Below are 14482 nucleotides of genomic sequence, written 5' to 3'. Positions count from 1 at the left end.
GACAATGAGCCGAGGACTGGCAGATGGATTTTAATTTAGATAAATGTGAGTGATACATTTTGGAAAAGTAATTCAGAGTGGGACTTATACACTTAATGGTAAGGTCCTGGGAAGTGTTGCTGAACAAAGAGTGTGGACTGGAGGTTCATATTTTCTTGAAAGTAGAGTCTCAGTAGAGAGTATAGTGAAGAAGGTATTTAGTATGCTTTTCTTTATATTGAATATATGAGTTGGTAGGTCATGTTGTGGTTGTACAGGATGTTGGTTAGGCCACTATTGGAATATTGTGTGCAATTCTGGTCTCCTTGCTATAGGAAAGATGTTGTGAAACTTGAAAGGATTCAGAAAAGATTTACAAGGATGTGCCAGGGTTGGAGAGTTTGAGCTATAGGGAGAGGCTGAATAAGCTGGGACTGTTTTTCCCTGGAATGTCGAAGGCTGAGAGGTGACCTAAGAGGTTTATAAAATCATGAGGGGCATGGATATGGTAAATAGACAAGGACTTTTCCCTGGGTTGAAGGAATCCAATACTAGAGGGCATAGGTTTAAGGTGAGAGGGGGCAAGATTTAAAAGGGACCTAAGGGGGCAACCTTTTTACACAGGGGTGGTGTGTGAATGGAATGAACTGCCAGAGAAAATGGTGGAGGCTGGTACAGTTACAACATTTAATAGGCATCTGGATGGGTACATGAATAGGAAGGGTTAAAGGGATATGGGCCAAATGCTGGCAAATGGGACAAGATTTATTTAGGTTACCTGGTCTGCATGGATAAGTTGGACCGAAGAGTCTGTTTCTGTGCTCTATATCCCTATGACTACACGCTCTAGGCCTGTTGATTCTGTTAAGCTTCAAACAGGTTGGAAATCAATACATTGGCTGTTTAGGCCAGGATTCTGTTTAAGACATCTTATTATATTTAAAATACTCACCCATTATTCCAAGAATAATTTCCATTATTAGCTCCAAATGGATCTCCAGTGAAAACTGGAAATAAATGGGATTATGTCAGACTTTCAACACACTGATATTTTTTAGAGGTAAAAACTCTATTTAAAATTATTGGTCTCTGGGTGGTGGGGGAATAGCACGGAGATGTGCTCCTTTCTACTATTTATAAAACAAACATAGAACAAAGAACAAAGAGAATTTATAGTCCAGGAACAGGCCCTTCGGCCCTCCAAGGCTGAGCCGATGAGACATGTACCCAATGAGATTACCTCTGGTGGTACAATATAACAAAACCAGAATCAAATGTCAATGGATGTTTTCCTCTTCATACTGAGTCTAAGGTTTAGTTTGATTGTCAATATGGAGTATAGACCGCTAATGAGCCAAGAAAAGGCACTCGTCTTATGCAACAAGAGGCAAGTATATTGCATAATAGCAATATGTACAAGTTACATTAATTAGTTAGGTTTATGTTACATTAAAGACTATCAAGATCCAGTGATGACATTTTTCTGTGTCCTGACCTCAAGCTGAACTGCCTGATTCTTCACATAAAAGTTGAATGATATTTTCAGATTGGGTGGAGCCCAACCCAATTTCAACATTAACTTTTTCATAACTATTATTTTACCAAACACTTCCTACTCCTGAACCTGCACCCACCCCGGTCAGTTAAATGCTGCTCATGGCTTTGAGACACTCTATCTCCCCATGCTGTTTGTGTACCTGTGGGTGTGCCACTGGGTGTGCTTATAAAGCACAATGTTCTCTGGCGCACTTACAACTGCTGGGACAACTCTCAAACCTCAGCACTTGTCCTATCATAGACTGCAGCAGAGGCGGAGGTCATCACATACAAATTCAGTCGAGTGTAACAATGTATACTGTAACAGGAATTATTCATTCAAAATCCCTCCTCTGTCTTCCTAACCTTGCAAACATCACTTCCCCACACATCGACTCCATACAGAGCAATCTGTGCGAATGTACCAGCAGGCATCTTTTGGACTTGGAAGTAGGAAACATGGGCAGTCACCAACACATTCCTTGTGACAGTGCCCATTTGTTGAATGGCAAGTTTTGAGCCATCATGGCAAGAGCACTCCTTGCTGAACAAATGCAGGACATACCAGGGCCTCTGTGCAGCCAAGCTCTACTGTTGTAAAACTCCTTATATCATAAATTATGCTGTGCGTTATCCTGAGTGTCCTCTCAAAATAGTAGATGTACCACCTTAAACTTAATAAGTGATGAAGCTATTGCTTGGCCCTGGGGATTTGCATTAGCTAAAAAATAATTATACTGGTGAGAATCAGTATCCTGTTTTCATTAACACATATAAAATGCGGTCTGTTATTCAGTATAAATTGCCACCCTTTATGTGGGATGTTAGAAATGTAATTCAGTGTTCTGTTAAATTAACCTCGAAATTGGCAACTAACCTTCCATCTTCATTTTGCAGGTGTTTTTTTCTGTGATCATAGGAGCCTTCTCACTTGGCCAGGGAGCACCAAACCTAGAAGGTGTTTCAAAAGCTCGAGGTGCTGCTTACAATGTGTATAGCCTTATTGCAAAGGTAAATAATGCCTTGTATATCTGTTCCACTGCTAGGAATTACTTGACTTGTTTAAAATTGATTCTCACAGGGGTGATGTGGTGATTAATTCGGCAGCGCAGAAGGTCAGTGGTCCATTTGCAAAGCTGTCATGCATTGGTAATTTTAGCAGGTCACCAGTTGGGACTTTAAAGTAAAGGCTAGAGATCACAGAAATGACCCAATCTCTTGTATCTGTTCATACTAATGTTATCTGCTGGGGAGTGTTCACGTTTGAACATTTGGTTGAATCTTCGATATGTATTCATCATCCAGGCACTCAAAAGTAAAACAGTCAGATGATTGAGGTAACTCTAGGTTTTTTTTGTACTTTTGGAACATCGCACTAGTCAAGAACTCTGAAGGGGCGTAAACAAAAGAAAACTGCAAAATATTGGAAAGAAAATACAAACCAGAAGGTTCATGCAATTACTTGGTCACCTGTCACAAAAGAGATTTGATGCTTTGTGAAAACATCACAATGCAAATGTATTTATTTTGAATTCCTTTATTTGCAGCATCGGCCTATAGACAGCAGCTCCAAAGATGGTCATAAGCCAGATAGTATCAAAGGAGACATTGAATTCAAGAATATTCACTTCACCTATCCAACTAGACCAGATACAAAAGTATGTACTTTTTCATTAATCTCTGGTAATTTGGGAAAATATCTAAATAGCCAAATCAAAAAGTCAATGTGTACAAATTAAGGCCAGAATTATCATTGAAAACCACTGGGAAAACCCCAACTAAAGTTTCACTGAACCACATGCTTTGATGAGCGCACCCCCAAATGAACTTGACAAAATTGAAGTCAAAGCAATCTAGCCAACTGGCACCGCATCCACAAATGATCACTCCTTCCACCACTGAGGCTGGGTAGCAGCAAAGTGTACTAGAGTACTACAAGAAACACTGCAGGCTCCTTCCAAACCCATGATCAGCACTATCGAAAAGGACAAGAGCAGCAGATGCCACTCTCCATCCTGACTTGGAAATTTATTGCTGTTCCTTCCGTGTTGGTGGGTCAAACGTCTAGAACTTCTTCCTTGACAGCATTGTATGTGTGTCTGGACCAATTGGACTGCAGCAGTTCAAGGCAGCTCACCAATGATTTCTCAAGAGGGCAAAAAGGAATGGAGTATAAACGCTGGCCCAGCATCAATGCCTGCATCTCATGAATATATAACACAACAATTCCCTGAGGTCAGGATCAGATTCCTCATTTGGGATCAAGCCAATCCTTTACAAAGTCAGGAATCAAACACTTGACTGGTTTCAAACATTGACCATTCCTTTATTTCATTTGCAGAAAAGGTTCAGCATTTGAACGTCAAGCTTATGCCCCTGGGTTAGGTCTGCCATGCCTACATTGAGGGTCAGGGATCTGACCTGCCCAGTTCTGTGGCCTTGTCCCTGACTAACTGGAAGAGAAATTTATCACTCGGCTGATTGCTGGGCATGAAATTTGTCAAAGATTAATGATCCAAACTTTTGAGTATATCCTCAAATCTCCACCATTTCTTCTAGATGAATCAAACTGGTGGCTTAAAGAGTTAACTAACTGTTCAAAGAAAATCCTTGAATCAAATCTAAACTACTTTCAAATGTGAAAAGCTGCATTCTATAAATGCCATGTTCTAGTGCCAGGAGGATGAGAACCACAGTATTCCACTGATTGTTTCCTTATATTCTTTAGTACATTTCCTTACAGATTATAATCACATTCCTCACCATATACCTATCCAGTTCATTTGTAAATGAGTTAACGAATAATACTCCTTTTGAATCAAAGTTGCTAAATTTGAATGAGTTATTTCCATTAAAAAAAACCTTTGTTCTTTTGCTTAATTTGAGTTAGTAAATTTTCATTTTGCTTGACTGCAAAGGTGGCTTTAAGGCTGCAGAGGCTGGGGCTGTTTTTCCCTGGAGCATCTGAGGCTGAGGGGTGACCTTAAAAGGTTTATAAAATCATGAGTTACATGGATAGAGTGAATAGTCAAGGTCTTTTCCCAGGATAGGGGGTGTCTAAAACTAGAGAGGATAGGTTTAAGGTGAGAGGGGAAAATTTTAAAAGGACATGAAGGGTAATTTTTTTTACACAGAGGGTGGTGTATGTTTGGGACAAACTGCCAGAGGAGATGGTAGAGGCAGCTACAATTACAACATTTAGAAGGCATCTGGTTGGGTATATGATTAGAAAGGGTTTAGAGGGGTATACATCAAATGCTGGCAAGTGGGACTATGTCAGTTTGGGATGTCTGGTCCGCACAGATGTGTTGGACCAAAGGTCTGCTGTAGGTCTCTATGACTTGAATTTAAAAGCCTAGATTGTTATTTAGCCTTTGATTAGTTTTGTTGATATTCTTTTTACAAATTTCTTATTAAGGAGCAGTTTACCTTTGATGACGAATTATGTTTCAGTTTGTTTCATGTTCCAGTTTGTATTCCCTGACATCTTTAAAATCCATCTCTCTTAACTGATTAATTTTCAGCATTTGGTGCTCAGTCATCAATAATATTCTTCAAGAAAAGGTATAACAGTCCAATTTTTAGCAGAATGGGTGAATTATAGAATAGTCCATAAGTTTTTTTTACAGTATTCATCAATAAATATCATGCAAACTATTATATTTTGATATTCTATATTATCTTCCTCTGAATGCAAGGTTAAAATGTTGACAGTGACAAGTTTCAAAAAAACACAACGCATAAGTAATCCGTGTAATGTATGTTTGGAAACATTGTATGGCCATAACTTTTAATTTGTATTGTTATCCATAACCCCTTTTATTTTACAGGCTTGTAAATCACAGTTCTTTTTTAAATCTCAGATTCTTAAGGGCTTGAACATGAAAGTATGGAGTGGACAGACCGTTGCATTGGTTGGAGCTAGTGGTTGTGGTAAAAGTACAACAATTCAACTGCTCCAGAGATTTTATGATCCAGAAGCAGGAGAGGTAAGATTGTATTACATTTACTGAGCTCTTAGGAGAGCACTATATCATTAATGTCACACATCAATTCTAACTTAAACCCAGTGTTTAAAACTTTGACCTCAAGTGCAGATTTCATGGTATTGAGAAAACATTACCCATGCAAACAGCATCACATCCAAGGTCAACAATCACCATGAATGGAAGATGACTATGTACCAACAATAATATTATAATAATTGAAAAATATGCCTGCTATTAAGCTTTAAGTCTTGATTTAGAATCCCCTCATTACAGAGAAATAATAAAAGGAATGGATAACCTTGAAACATCTTCATGAATAACATTTCATGGTATCAAGGGGCACTTGCAAAGAAATAACTTGTTCACTGGATTCTGCTGTTATTACAACCTTGATCCAAACATGGGCAAAAGCTGAACTCCAGAAATGAGGCTTGAGGGGTTGTCTTGCCATCAAAGCCACACTTGTCTGAGTGTGGCATCAAGGAACCATAGCAAAAGTGGAGTCAGTGGGTATTGAAGGAAATCTTTCCACGGGCTGAAGTCATAATGATCACAAAGGAGGATGATTATGGTTGTTGAAGAGAAGTTGTCTGAGTTCCGAAATTTTCTCATAACACTGTACTAGCCCCAGCCACCTTCAGCTACTTCATCAATGATCATACCTTCATGATAAGGTCACATTTAGGATGTTTGCTGATGATTTAAAACATGATTTCCTACTAACATAATCAAGTTGACTCTCCCTCACGAGCTTGATGTTATCCAAGTATGACAAACGACTCAAAACAAGACCTTATACCTAACATGCAATGTTTGACCTGAGATGTCACCTTTATACTGGAAAGTTATCTTGGGGCAGTGACTTGAAAGAAATTCTACGATTTACATATTAGTCATCGAAGCCTGTATCTCCATTCTTACTGATTAAAGACTTAATGGCCATCTAGGATTGTTCAGTACATTTGCATAAGTTGTATGACCCTTCGATTTTTTACTTTTAAATTATGTGTCCAATGTTTTATGTCTCACATTCTGCCTGAGGAAGGAGGGAGGCTCTAAAAGCTTGTAGTTTCAAACAAACCTGTTGGGACTATAACCATGTGGTTTGAAAGGTCACAGTCAGCCTCTGATAACAGGACATTATTAGCCTTCAAACTGTCAATAAGTGGCTACATCCTGCTTGCAGGCAGAAGGCCTGATTGTCTCTGACTCTGCCTGGTGATGAATAGCCTGGGGGCAGGATGGAGCCAGTAAGGGAATGCCAACTAACTGGTGACATTGAATTTCATGCCCACTATTCCCATCCATCAGGATTGAAAACTCCAGATCACTGAAGTTTGTCTGTTGTTACACAAGTAATATTTATGCACTAAAGAACGGAATTGAGGTTGTAAATCTCAATTGGTGGATCTCAAGCCACTGTCAATCATCATTATGCCTGCAGACCCCTACCCTTGACTCTTAACCCATCTCACTTGTGAGTCCCATGTCTGCTATCTATCATGAAGCCACTTTTAATCTAAAGGAAAATAAATGCACTTGAATGACACTCATGAATTCAATGTCCCAATGTATTTCAAGAAGCAGTTTCAAATGCAGTGCATGGAATTAATTTGATTAATCATTAATTTAGGATTGAGGTAAGTTCAAAGATACATTTTTGACATTAATCAACATTGTGATTTGTAGCATGATGGTAACTTTACCACTCTAGAATTCTGGGAGAAAGTGAGGACTGCAGCTAGAATTCTGGGTGAATATTCTGGAATCATAAGTTCAAATCCGATCACAGCGCAAGAGGTGTTTAAATTCTATTAATTAACAAATCTAGAATATAGTTCAAATCAGACAACATCAGGTTATAGTCCAGCAGGTTCCTTTGGAAGCACTAGCTTCTGGAGCGCTGCTCCTTCATCAAGTAGTTGTGGAGTATAAGTTATAGCTGAAAATGTGTTGCTGGAAAAGGGCTTATGCCCTGAAGAAGGGCTTATGCCCGAAACGTCAATTCTGCTGTTCCTTGGATGCTGCCTGACCTGCTGCGCTTTTCCAGCAACACATTTTCAGCTCTGATCTCCAGCATCTGCAGCCCTCACTTTCTCCTCGAAGAGTATAAGTTATAGTCCACCAACCACCTGATGAAGGAGCAGCGCTCCAAAAGTTAGTGCCTCCAAATAAACCTGTTGGACTATAACCTGGTGTTGTGTGATTTTTAACTTTGTACATCCCAGTCCAACACCAGCAACTCCAAATCATGACTAGAATATAGTACCAGCTTTATTATAAATGATTATTAAAATCATGATGTTGTCATTGAAAACTCATTGGTATTTCAGGAAAGGACATATCTGCTTTCTTGACCTTATCTGGCCTGTATATGACTCTGAGCCCACAGCAATGTGGTTCACTCCAAAGTGCCCTCTGAAATAGCCTAGTAAGCCAATGAGTTGCTGAAAGGCAATTAAGAACGGCTAACAAATATTGGCGTTACCAGGGAAATCACATTCCTAGCGCAAATTATGCAAGTGTTCTGCATAGAAACTACACTTAGTTATGTGATACTGATGATTGTAGCAATCAGCCCTTCATTAAAAAAATTTCAACACATCATTGCTTAAATGCATTTCACAATTGTTCGTTACGTAACAGCTGGAGTTACTTGCCAATTGAACTATGTTGTGTTTCTTGTCCTCCATCACATAAATGGTGCAATTCTAAGAAATTATGTGCTTTAAATAACATTGCAGGACTGGATTTCTTACCTGTCACAGGGATTTTCACATACTGGTTCAAGAGCCAGCAGGGAACACACCTTTTGCTCTTTTAAGCAGGGCCTGTCAAATTAAATGGCACTCTGGCATTTCACAGTATAACAGCAGGCTTCATATGAGATCAATGGTCCCAGAGAGATAAGCCCCATCCACTGAAGTATGTCATTTAGATGTTCACAAACAGTAACGTGTGGAATGCGACAGGGAACATTACTAGGACCTCAATTATTTATGATTGATGTGAAATGCTTGGCTGAAGGAACCAAGTGTTTTTTAGACAAATATTTTGAAGAAAAGTAATAGTTGGGAAGGCAAGCTTGTGAGAAAGTTAAGAGCTGGCAAAAGGATATAGGTAGTTTAAGTGAGTGGGCAGAAAATGGATTATAATATAGGAAAATGCAAGATGGTAAACTCTCATGGGATGGATAGAAATCCAGATTATCTAAACTGTTCCAACTAAATCAGAACAGTCAAATAGCTCCTGTCTTTGCCCTCCTTGTTTGAACACAACAAGTTTTCATTTAAAAATAAAAATAATATTTTCCAATTCAGTAAATACTTGACTACGTATTTTCTATGATAATAAAATAACCAATTAGTCAAGTTTTCCTGTGTTTAACAATAATTCCAATAGTTTATCATCTTTAAATCAATCTAAATAAAGAAATACTGATTTTCTCACTCAATCCATACACACAGGTTACATTGGAGGAAAGGGTAAGATGTCCAATTTAGAGTCTTTGAAGAAAAGTAAAAGAGTACATCATTTGGTGACTTTGGCTGGTTTCAGCCCAAATTTGAACGTCTGTGCTTCTAATTTAAAGATGTAGACAACTCAGTTGATTGTTCTTCAGGAAACACAGCTGTAGATCTGGATGTAAGTTTGCTCGCTGAGCTGAAAAGTTCATTTTCAGACGTTTTGTCACTATACGCGGTAACATCATCAGTGAGCCTCCAGTGAAACACTGGTAGTATGGCCAGCCTTTTATTTATGTGTTTAGGTTTCCTTGGGTTGGTGATGTTATTTACCTTGGCAATGTTATTTCCTGTTATTTTCTTCAGGGGGTGGTAAATTGGATCCAAATCAGTGTGTTTGTTGGTAGAGTTCCAGTTGGAATGCCATGCTTCTAGGGATTTTCATGCATGTCCTGCTTTGGCTTGTCCTAGGATGTGTTGTCCCAGTCGAAGTGGTGTTCTTCCTCATCTCTATGTAAGGATGATAGTGGGTCATGGATGTTTGTGGCTAGTTGATGTTCATGTATCCTGGTAGCTAAATTTCTGCCTGTTCATCCAGTGTAGTGCAAGGTATTTTGTAAATGACATTAGTTTTGCTTGTTGCCTGTGTAGGGTCTTTCAAGTTCATTAGCTGCTGTTTTAGTGTGTTAATGGGTTGGTGGGCTACCACATACCTCTAAACACATAAATAAAAAGTGGGCCATGCCACCAGTGCTTCACTGGAGACTCACTGATTATGTGACCTAGTATGGTGACGAAACATCTGAAAAAGAACCTTGCAGCTCAGTGAGCAAACTTACATCCAGACCCGCAACATGAGTTACAAATCTTCTCAAAACTCACTAACACAGTTGTAGAATTCAGTCCGTTTTGTAAAATTGTTGCTTGCTACATGTGGAGACAATGAACTGTAGCAAGCAAGATTCAAAGCTTCCAAGGAATATGGAAAAAGAGGGATCAAATTTAGATTCTTGTTCAGACAGAAACACATAGAGGTGTTTGACCATTCTGTCAAACTAATAATAATTTGAATCTTACATTTTAATTGTAAGTCAATTAGGTTATGTCCGCTGATGTATCTTAAAGAAGGGTTCTATTATCCAAACAATTAACATTAAATGGTCATCTCTAACAGTTGAATACCCAGGTGACTGCCTTGTTAATAAAGCAGGTGGAGGGACCTTCACACTCAGGGGGCTATTGCCTTTCGTCCTTTTACAGGTTTGCTGTTTTCATTCTAATTAAGTTGAATGCAGGATGGATATTTTTGCAAATCAGGTGGACATTTTGATTATAAGCTTAAGTCCTTGTTAATTTGTATTTTTTAAGACAACTTTTTAAAAGTTTGATTTCATGTTTCCATTCGAAAGAGTGTAAATTGTTTTTTGAGGAACCTGTCTGTCCTCTTATTTGAACCACAAACCTTCAGAATGCAGGTACTGCAAGTAATTAAGAAGGCAATAAAACATCAGCCTTTATTGCAAAGAGTTAGATTATGAAATTGGGGAAGACTTGCTATGACTCAACAGGACATTGTTGGTACCACAACCTGAGTACTATGCATAGTTTTGATCAGGTGGTGCCAATATTCATTGATGTTTCAAAGAATGAAACACTATCTAATTGAAACGTAAGATTCTGAGGGTGTTGACAGGCAAGATACTGATATGATGTCTCCCTCTATAGGGGAATCTAGAACTAAGCAGCAAGGTTTATAGAGCTCTTCCATTTATCATGAAAGTAAGGAGAAAATTTATTTCTACGTGTTGCTAGTTTTGTGTGTTAGCTAGAATATCTTGGAAGAGATTGCTGAACCATAGTGGATTCAAAGGGTGAAAGTTTAATCATGTAGTAAGGAACTATGTCATGCTTATATATAATTATGTCTGTCTCTACTGAAGTTATGTTCAAACTCTCTTCAAGTCTTTGTTATGTGTTCACTAACATCATTCTAGGGGGTGGTATTCTTACAATTCCAGACAATATAGGTGCGATGCAATTGGGCTTAGCTTTTCATCATGACTGAGACTATCTTCGTCACAGCAAGAATGTTAGGAAGAAGCCAGGATTCTTAAGTTATTCATTGAATCTGGTACCTCTAATCATGATGCAGTTGTGAGTGGAAGCAATCCATAAATTGTGCATGCACAGTTCTTGGATACAGCGAGCTATTTAGCAGGTCATGGGAGTTTGGAGCCTCTCGGGAAAGGAGATTACACCAGATAATAGCAGATCTGATATCAGTGATTTGAATCGCTAGGCGAAGGTCTTGGGTCAGCTTGGTACGTACTTTCCGAACTATTTTTATGTTAACTGCAAATTCAGCCACCACATCTTTGAATGCTTTATTGAAGTTATTGGTGTAAATTCTAAAAAGTTGAAGATGAAGCACAGACTTCTATGGGACATCACTCAACACATCTTGACAATGTGTTAAAAAAAGACAGAAGTGAGGTCAGGGGTTAGAGGGCCATGACAAAATCCAAACTGAGAATCACTGAGCAGGTGTTTTTTATTCTGAGCAAATGCTACTTGACAGCGACTCTCAATTAACCCTTCTATCATTTTGCTGATGATGATTGGGACAGCCAAAACTATCGAAAGAACTGCCAGAATGTTCAAAGTTGTCAATGAGGAGTCAAATTTGTCAAAGCTGGTCATGAACTGTCCAAGAGAAATAAAAAGATAAAAAACATGCTTGGTATTTCAGTAACAAAAACAGAAATTGCTGGCAAAATTCAGCAAGTCTGGTAGTATCTGTGGAGAAAAAGCAGAGTTAACATTTTGCATCAATGAACTGAGGATATAGGCAGGCTACTTAAAAGGCACAACTTGAAAATTAACTCTGCCTTTTCTTCACAGATGCTGCCAGATCTGCTGAGTTTCTCCAGCAATTTCACAGGGTAATTTGCCAATATGGCCTTAGTGACAGGAGACACAGGTCAAAGGTTTTTTTTTGTGACTGGAAGCCCATGTCCATTGGCGTACCACGGCGCTGAATCTCTTGCTGTTCATTGTTTATCTACATCAATGATCCAGACACAAAATTAATAGTTATTCTGAGATTAACATTAAGGAAGATTATGTCATGTTTTCTGCTCTTTGTGAGTCAGTGAAATATGTGCGATATGGGATCTTTTCACTACAATTCTAACTGATACCTCTTCACCAAGACCTCCTGTCAGTCTTTTCAATCCTTCCACTACATCACTCCATTTTGTCATAGGAAAAAATCTCGTCTCCTTTTTAATCCTGGCAGTTTCATCTCTATCATTCGACTCACCACATTTCTCTCTCTTTGCAATTTGGATAATTGTATCATTTCACTGTCCTCTTGGCTACATTCTTTGGTGCTTCCACAATCTTCACTGTCCCACTGATCAGTCGATTCAGTTTTTGTTCTTTCTCATCACTTCACACAACTGTTTCAGCAAATTCATCTCATGAGTACCCATTCATTGTTCTCCTTATATTTGCCATATGTATTATGTAATATAATATAAGTTATGTAATAACTTATTGCCATTACTCCAACTAGAATTAATCTATTGTTTAATTTCCACATCCTTGCTCTAATCTTCTGATATCGATGACCCCAGGTAAACTATGCACTTACTTTTCTCCTTCTGTTCAAACTGACTGGCTCTAACCTGACAAAAGGTAAACTACTAAAAGCTTTGACAGATTTAGATGTCTCATTGTGTGAAAAAGGGTCATTTGTCCTCCTGCCAACCTCACCCCTTTTAAAAACTTTCAAGGGCTCCCTCACCACTCTGCACCCCTCCCCCATAAAAATAAACTCCATTCCAATGCAATCATTCATCGAATATAGAATTCAGTGCAGAGGAGGCAAGAATCAGGAGGTGACAATAAAACAAACAATTCACGAAAACAACTGCAATTCACTAGCATGTTGGATATTGGGAAAAGAAAATGTATTGAAACAAGTTAAATACATAATCTGGGCAAAATACATAATCTGGGCAACTGCTAAATGAATAGTGTAGAAAATGCTTAACTGAAAAATAATCACTTTATCTGTTCTTTTAGATCACTCTTGATGGGCATGATATCCGTACTTTGAATGTGAAGTGGCTGAGACAACACATTGGCATTGTGAGCCAGGAACCAATATTATTTGCCACAACAATTGCTGAAAACATACGATATGGTCGAGAGGATGTAACTGATGAAGAGATTGAGCAAGCTGCAAAGGAAGCAAATGCTTTTGACTTTATATCTATGCTTCCTGATGTAAGTGAATGTTTGAATTTTACAAAAGCACAAATCCTATTTATCTCGTTTTTGTTTTGAGTGACATGATTTCTGTAGAAAACGTTTTTATGTTGAATCTTTCTACTTTCCATTTGTTGTAACATGCTACATCGATGTCTGAGTTAGAGAAAATAACTTGAACACAAATCCCACCAGGTTTGATCTCTGGAAACCTGCGTACATTGAGGTGGGAGGTTTTCCTTTTATGTTAGTCAAATGTGTTCAAAAATATCCTCTTGCGCAGTAACATTGAAAAGTCTGAATAGCATATGCATTAACTGATTGCTCAATTGCTCAATTGATAGTATTTAATGTTCCCTGTTATCACAAATGATAACGGTGGCACAGTGGCACAGTGGTTAGCACTGCTGCCTCGCAGCGCCAGAGACCCGGGTTCAACTCCCGCCTCAGGCGACTCTCTGGGTGGAGTTTACTCATTCTCCCCGTGTCTGCGTGGATTTCCTCCGGGTGCTCCGGTTTCCTCCCACAATCCAAAAAAAAAATGTGCAGGTTAGTGAATTGGCCATGCTAAATTGCCCGTAGTGTTAGGTGAAGGGGTAAATGTAGGAGTATGGGTCTGGGCGGTATACGCTTCGGCGAGTCGGTGTGGACTTGTTGGGCCGAAGGGCCTGTTTCCACACTGTAAGTAATCTAATCTAATCATAACAGCATACAGTGCACTCTAATATTTCACTATTATCATATTTAACTTAGTGACAATTACAGTCTGTTCTGATATAATGCAATAGTTCCATTCCCGTGTGATCCTGTGTTGTAACAAAATTGGGTCTTAGCAGCACCATTTAAACCAATAGGACCAGAATAAAGTTATAGCCAATATAGGTAAGGAAAGTTCACTTTCTACAAATGATGGTCTAAACTCTTCAATCCACATTATAACCAATTTGCATTAAAGAAAACGCGTACTATAGTACAACTGACAGTATGTAGATATTAATTTGGTCTGATTAATGTAAATGAGGCAATCATGTGCTGGTCATACAGCAGCTATGATATTATAAGTTATCTGTTTTCAACAATCCATTATTGTCCTTTCATCTGCCTTGTACTAATGTCTGAGATTCTCTCTCTATATTTTCCTGCCTTCCTACCTTTCTACTTTTCTCTCAAGCTTTAAGATTTTCTGTAAAACTGAACTCTTTATATAGTATCTTCCCATTCTAAGATTAAGTGTGAAAG

At 38.6% G+C, this 14482-nt stretch overlaps 1 protein-coding gene across 5 annotated transcripts in view; it reads left to right on the top strand.

Moving 5' to 3' along the window:
* Positions 1-14482, top strand: part of abcb5 (ATP binding cassette subfamily B member 5) — a 101289-nt gene that overhangs the window by 31305 nt on the left and 55502 nt on the right. For all 5 annotated transcript variants that reach the window (XM_087987085.1, XM_087987084.1, XM_087987087.1 and 2 more), the window contains 4 exons: positions 2413-2526; positions 3063-3173; positions 5379-5504; positions 13058-13261. In XM_087987085.1, coding sequence (XP_087843211.1) covers positions 2413-2526; positions 3063-3173; positions 5379-5504; positions 13058-13261 — 555 coding nt within the window. The remainder of the gene's footprint in view (positions 1-2412; positions 2527-3062; positions 3174-5378; positions 5505-13057; positions 13262-14482) is intronic.

This window comes from Chiloscyllium plagiosum, unplaced genomic scaffold (assembly GCF_037043375.1).
Source record: "Chiloscyllium plagiosum isolate Xiang-an unplaced genomic scaffold, Cpla_swu_hap1 HiC_scaffold_5, whole genome shotgun sequence".
Lineage (NCBI taxonomy): Eukaryota > Metazoa > Chordata > Chondrichthyes > Orectolobiformes > Hemiscylliidae > Chiloscyllium > Chiloscyllium plagiosum.
The sequence above is the reverse complement of the archived record's forward strand: the minus strand, read 5'-3'. Positions and strand labels throughout refer to the sequence as shown.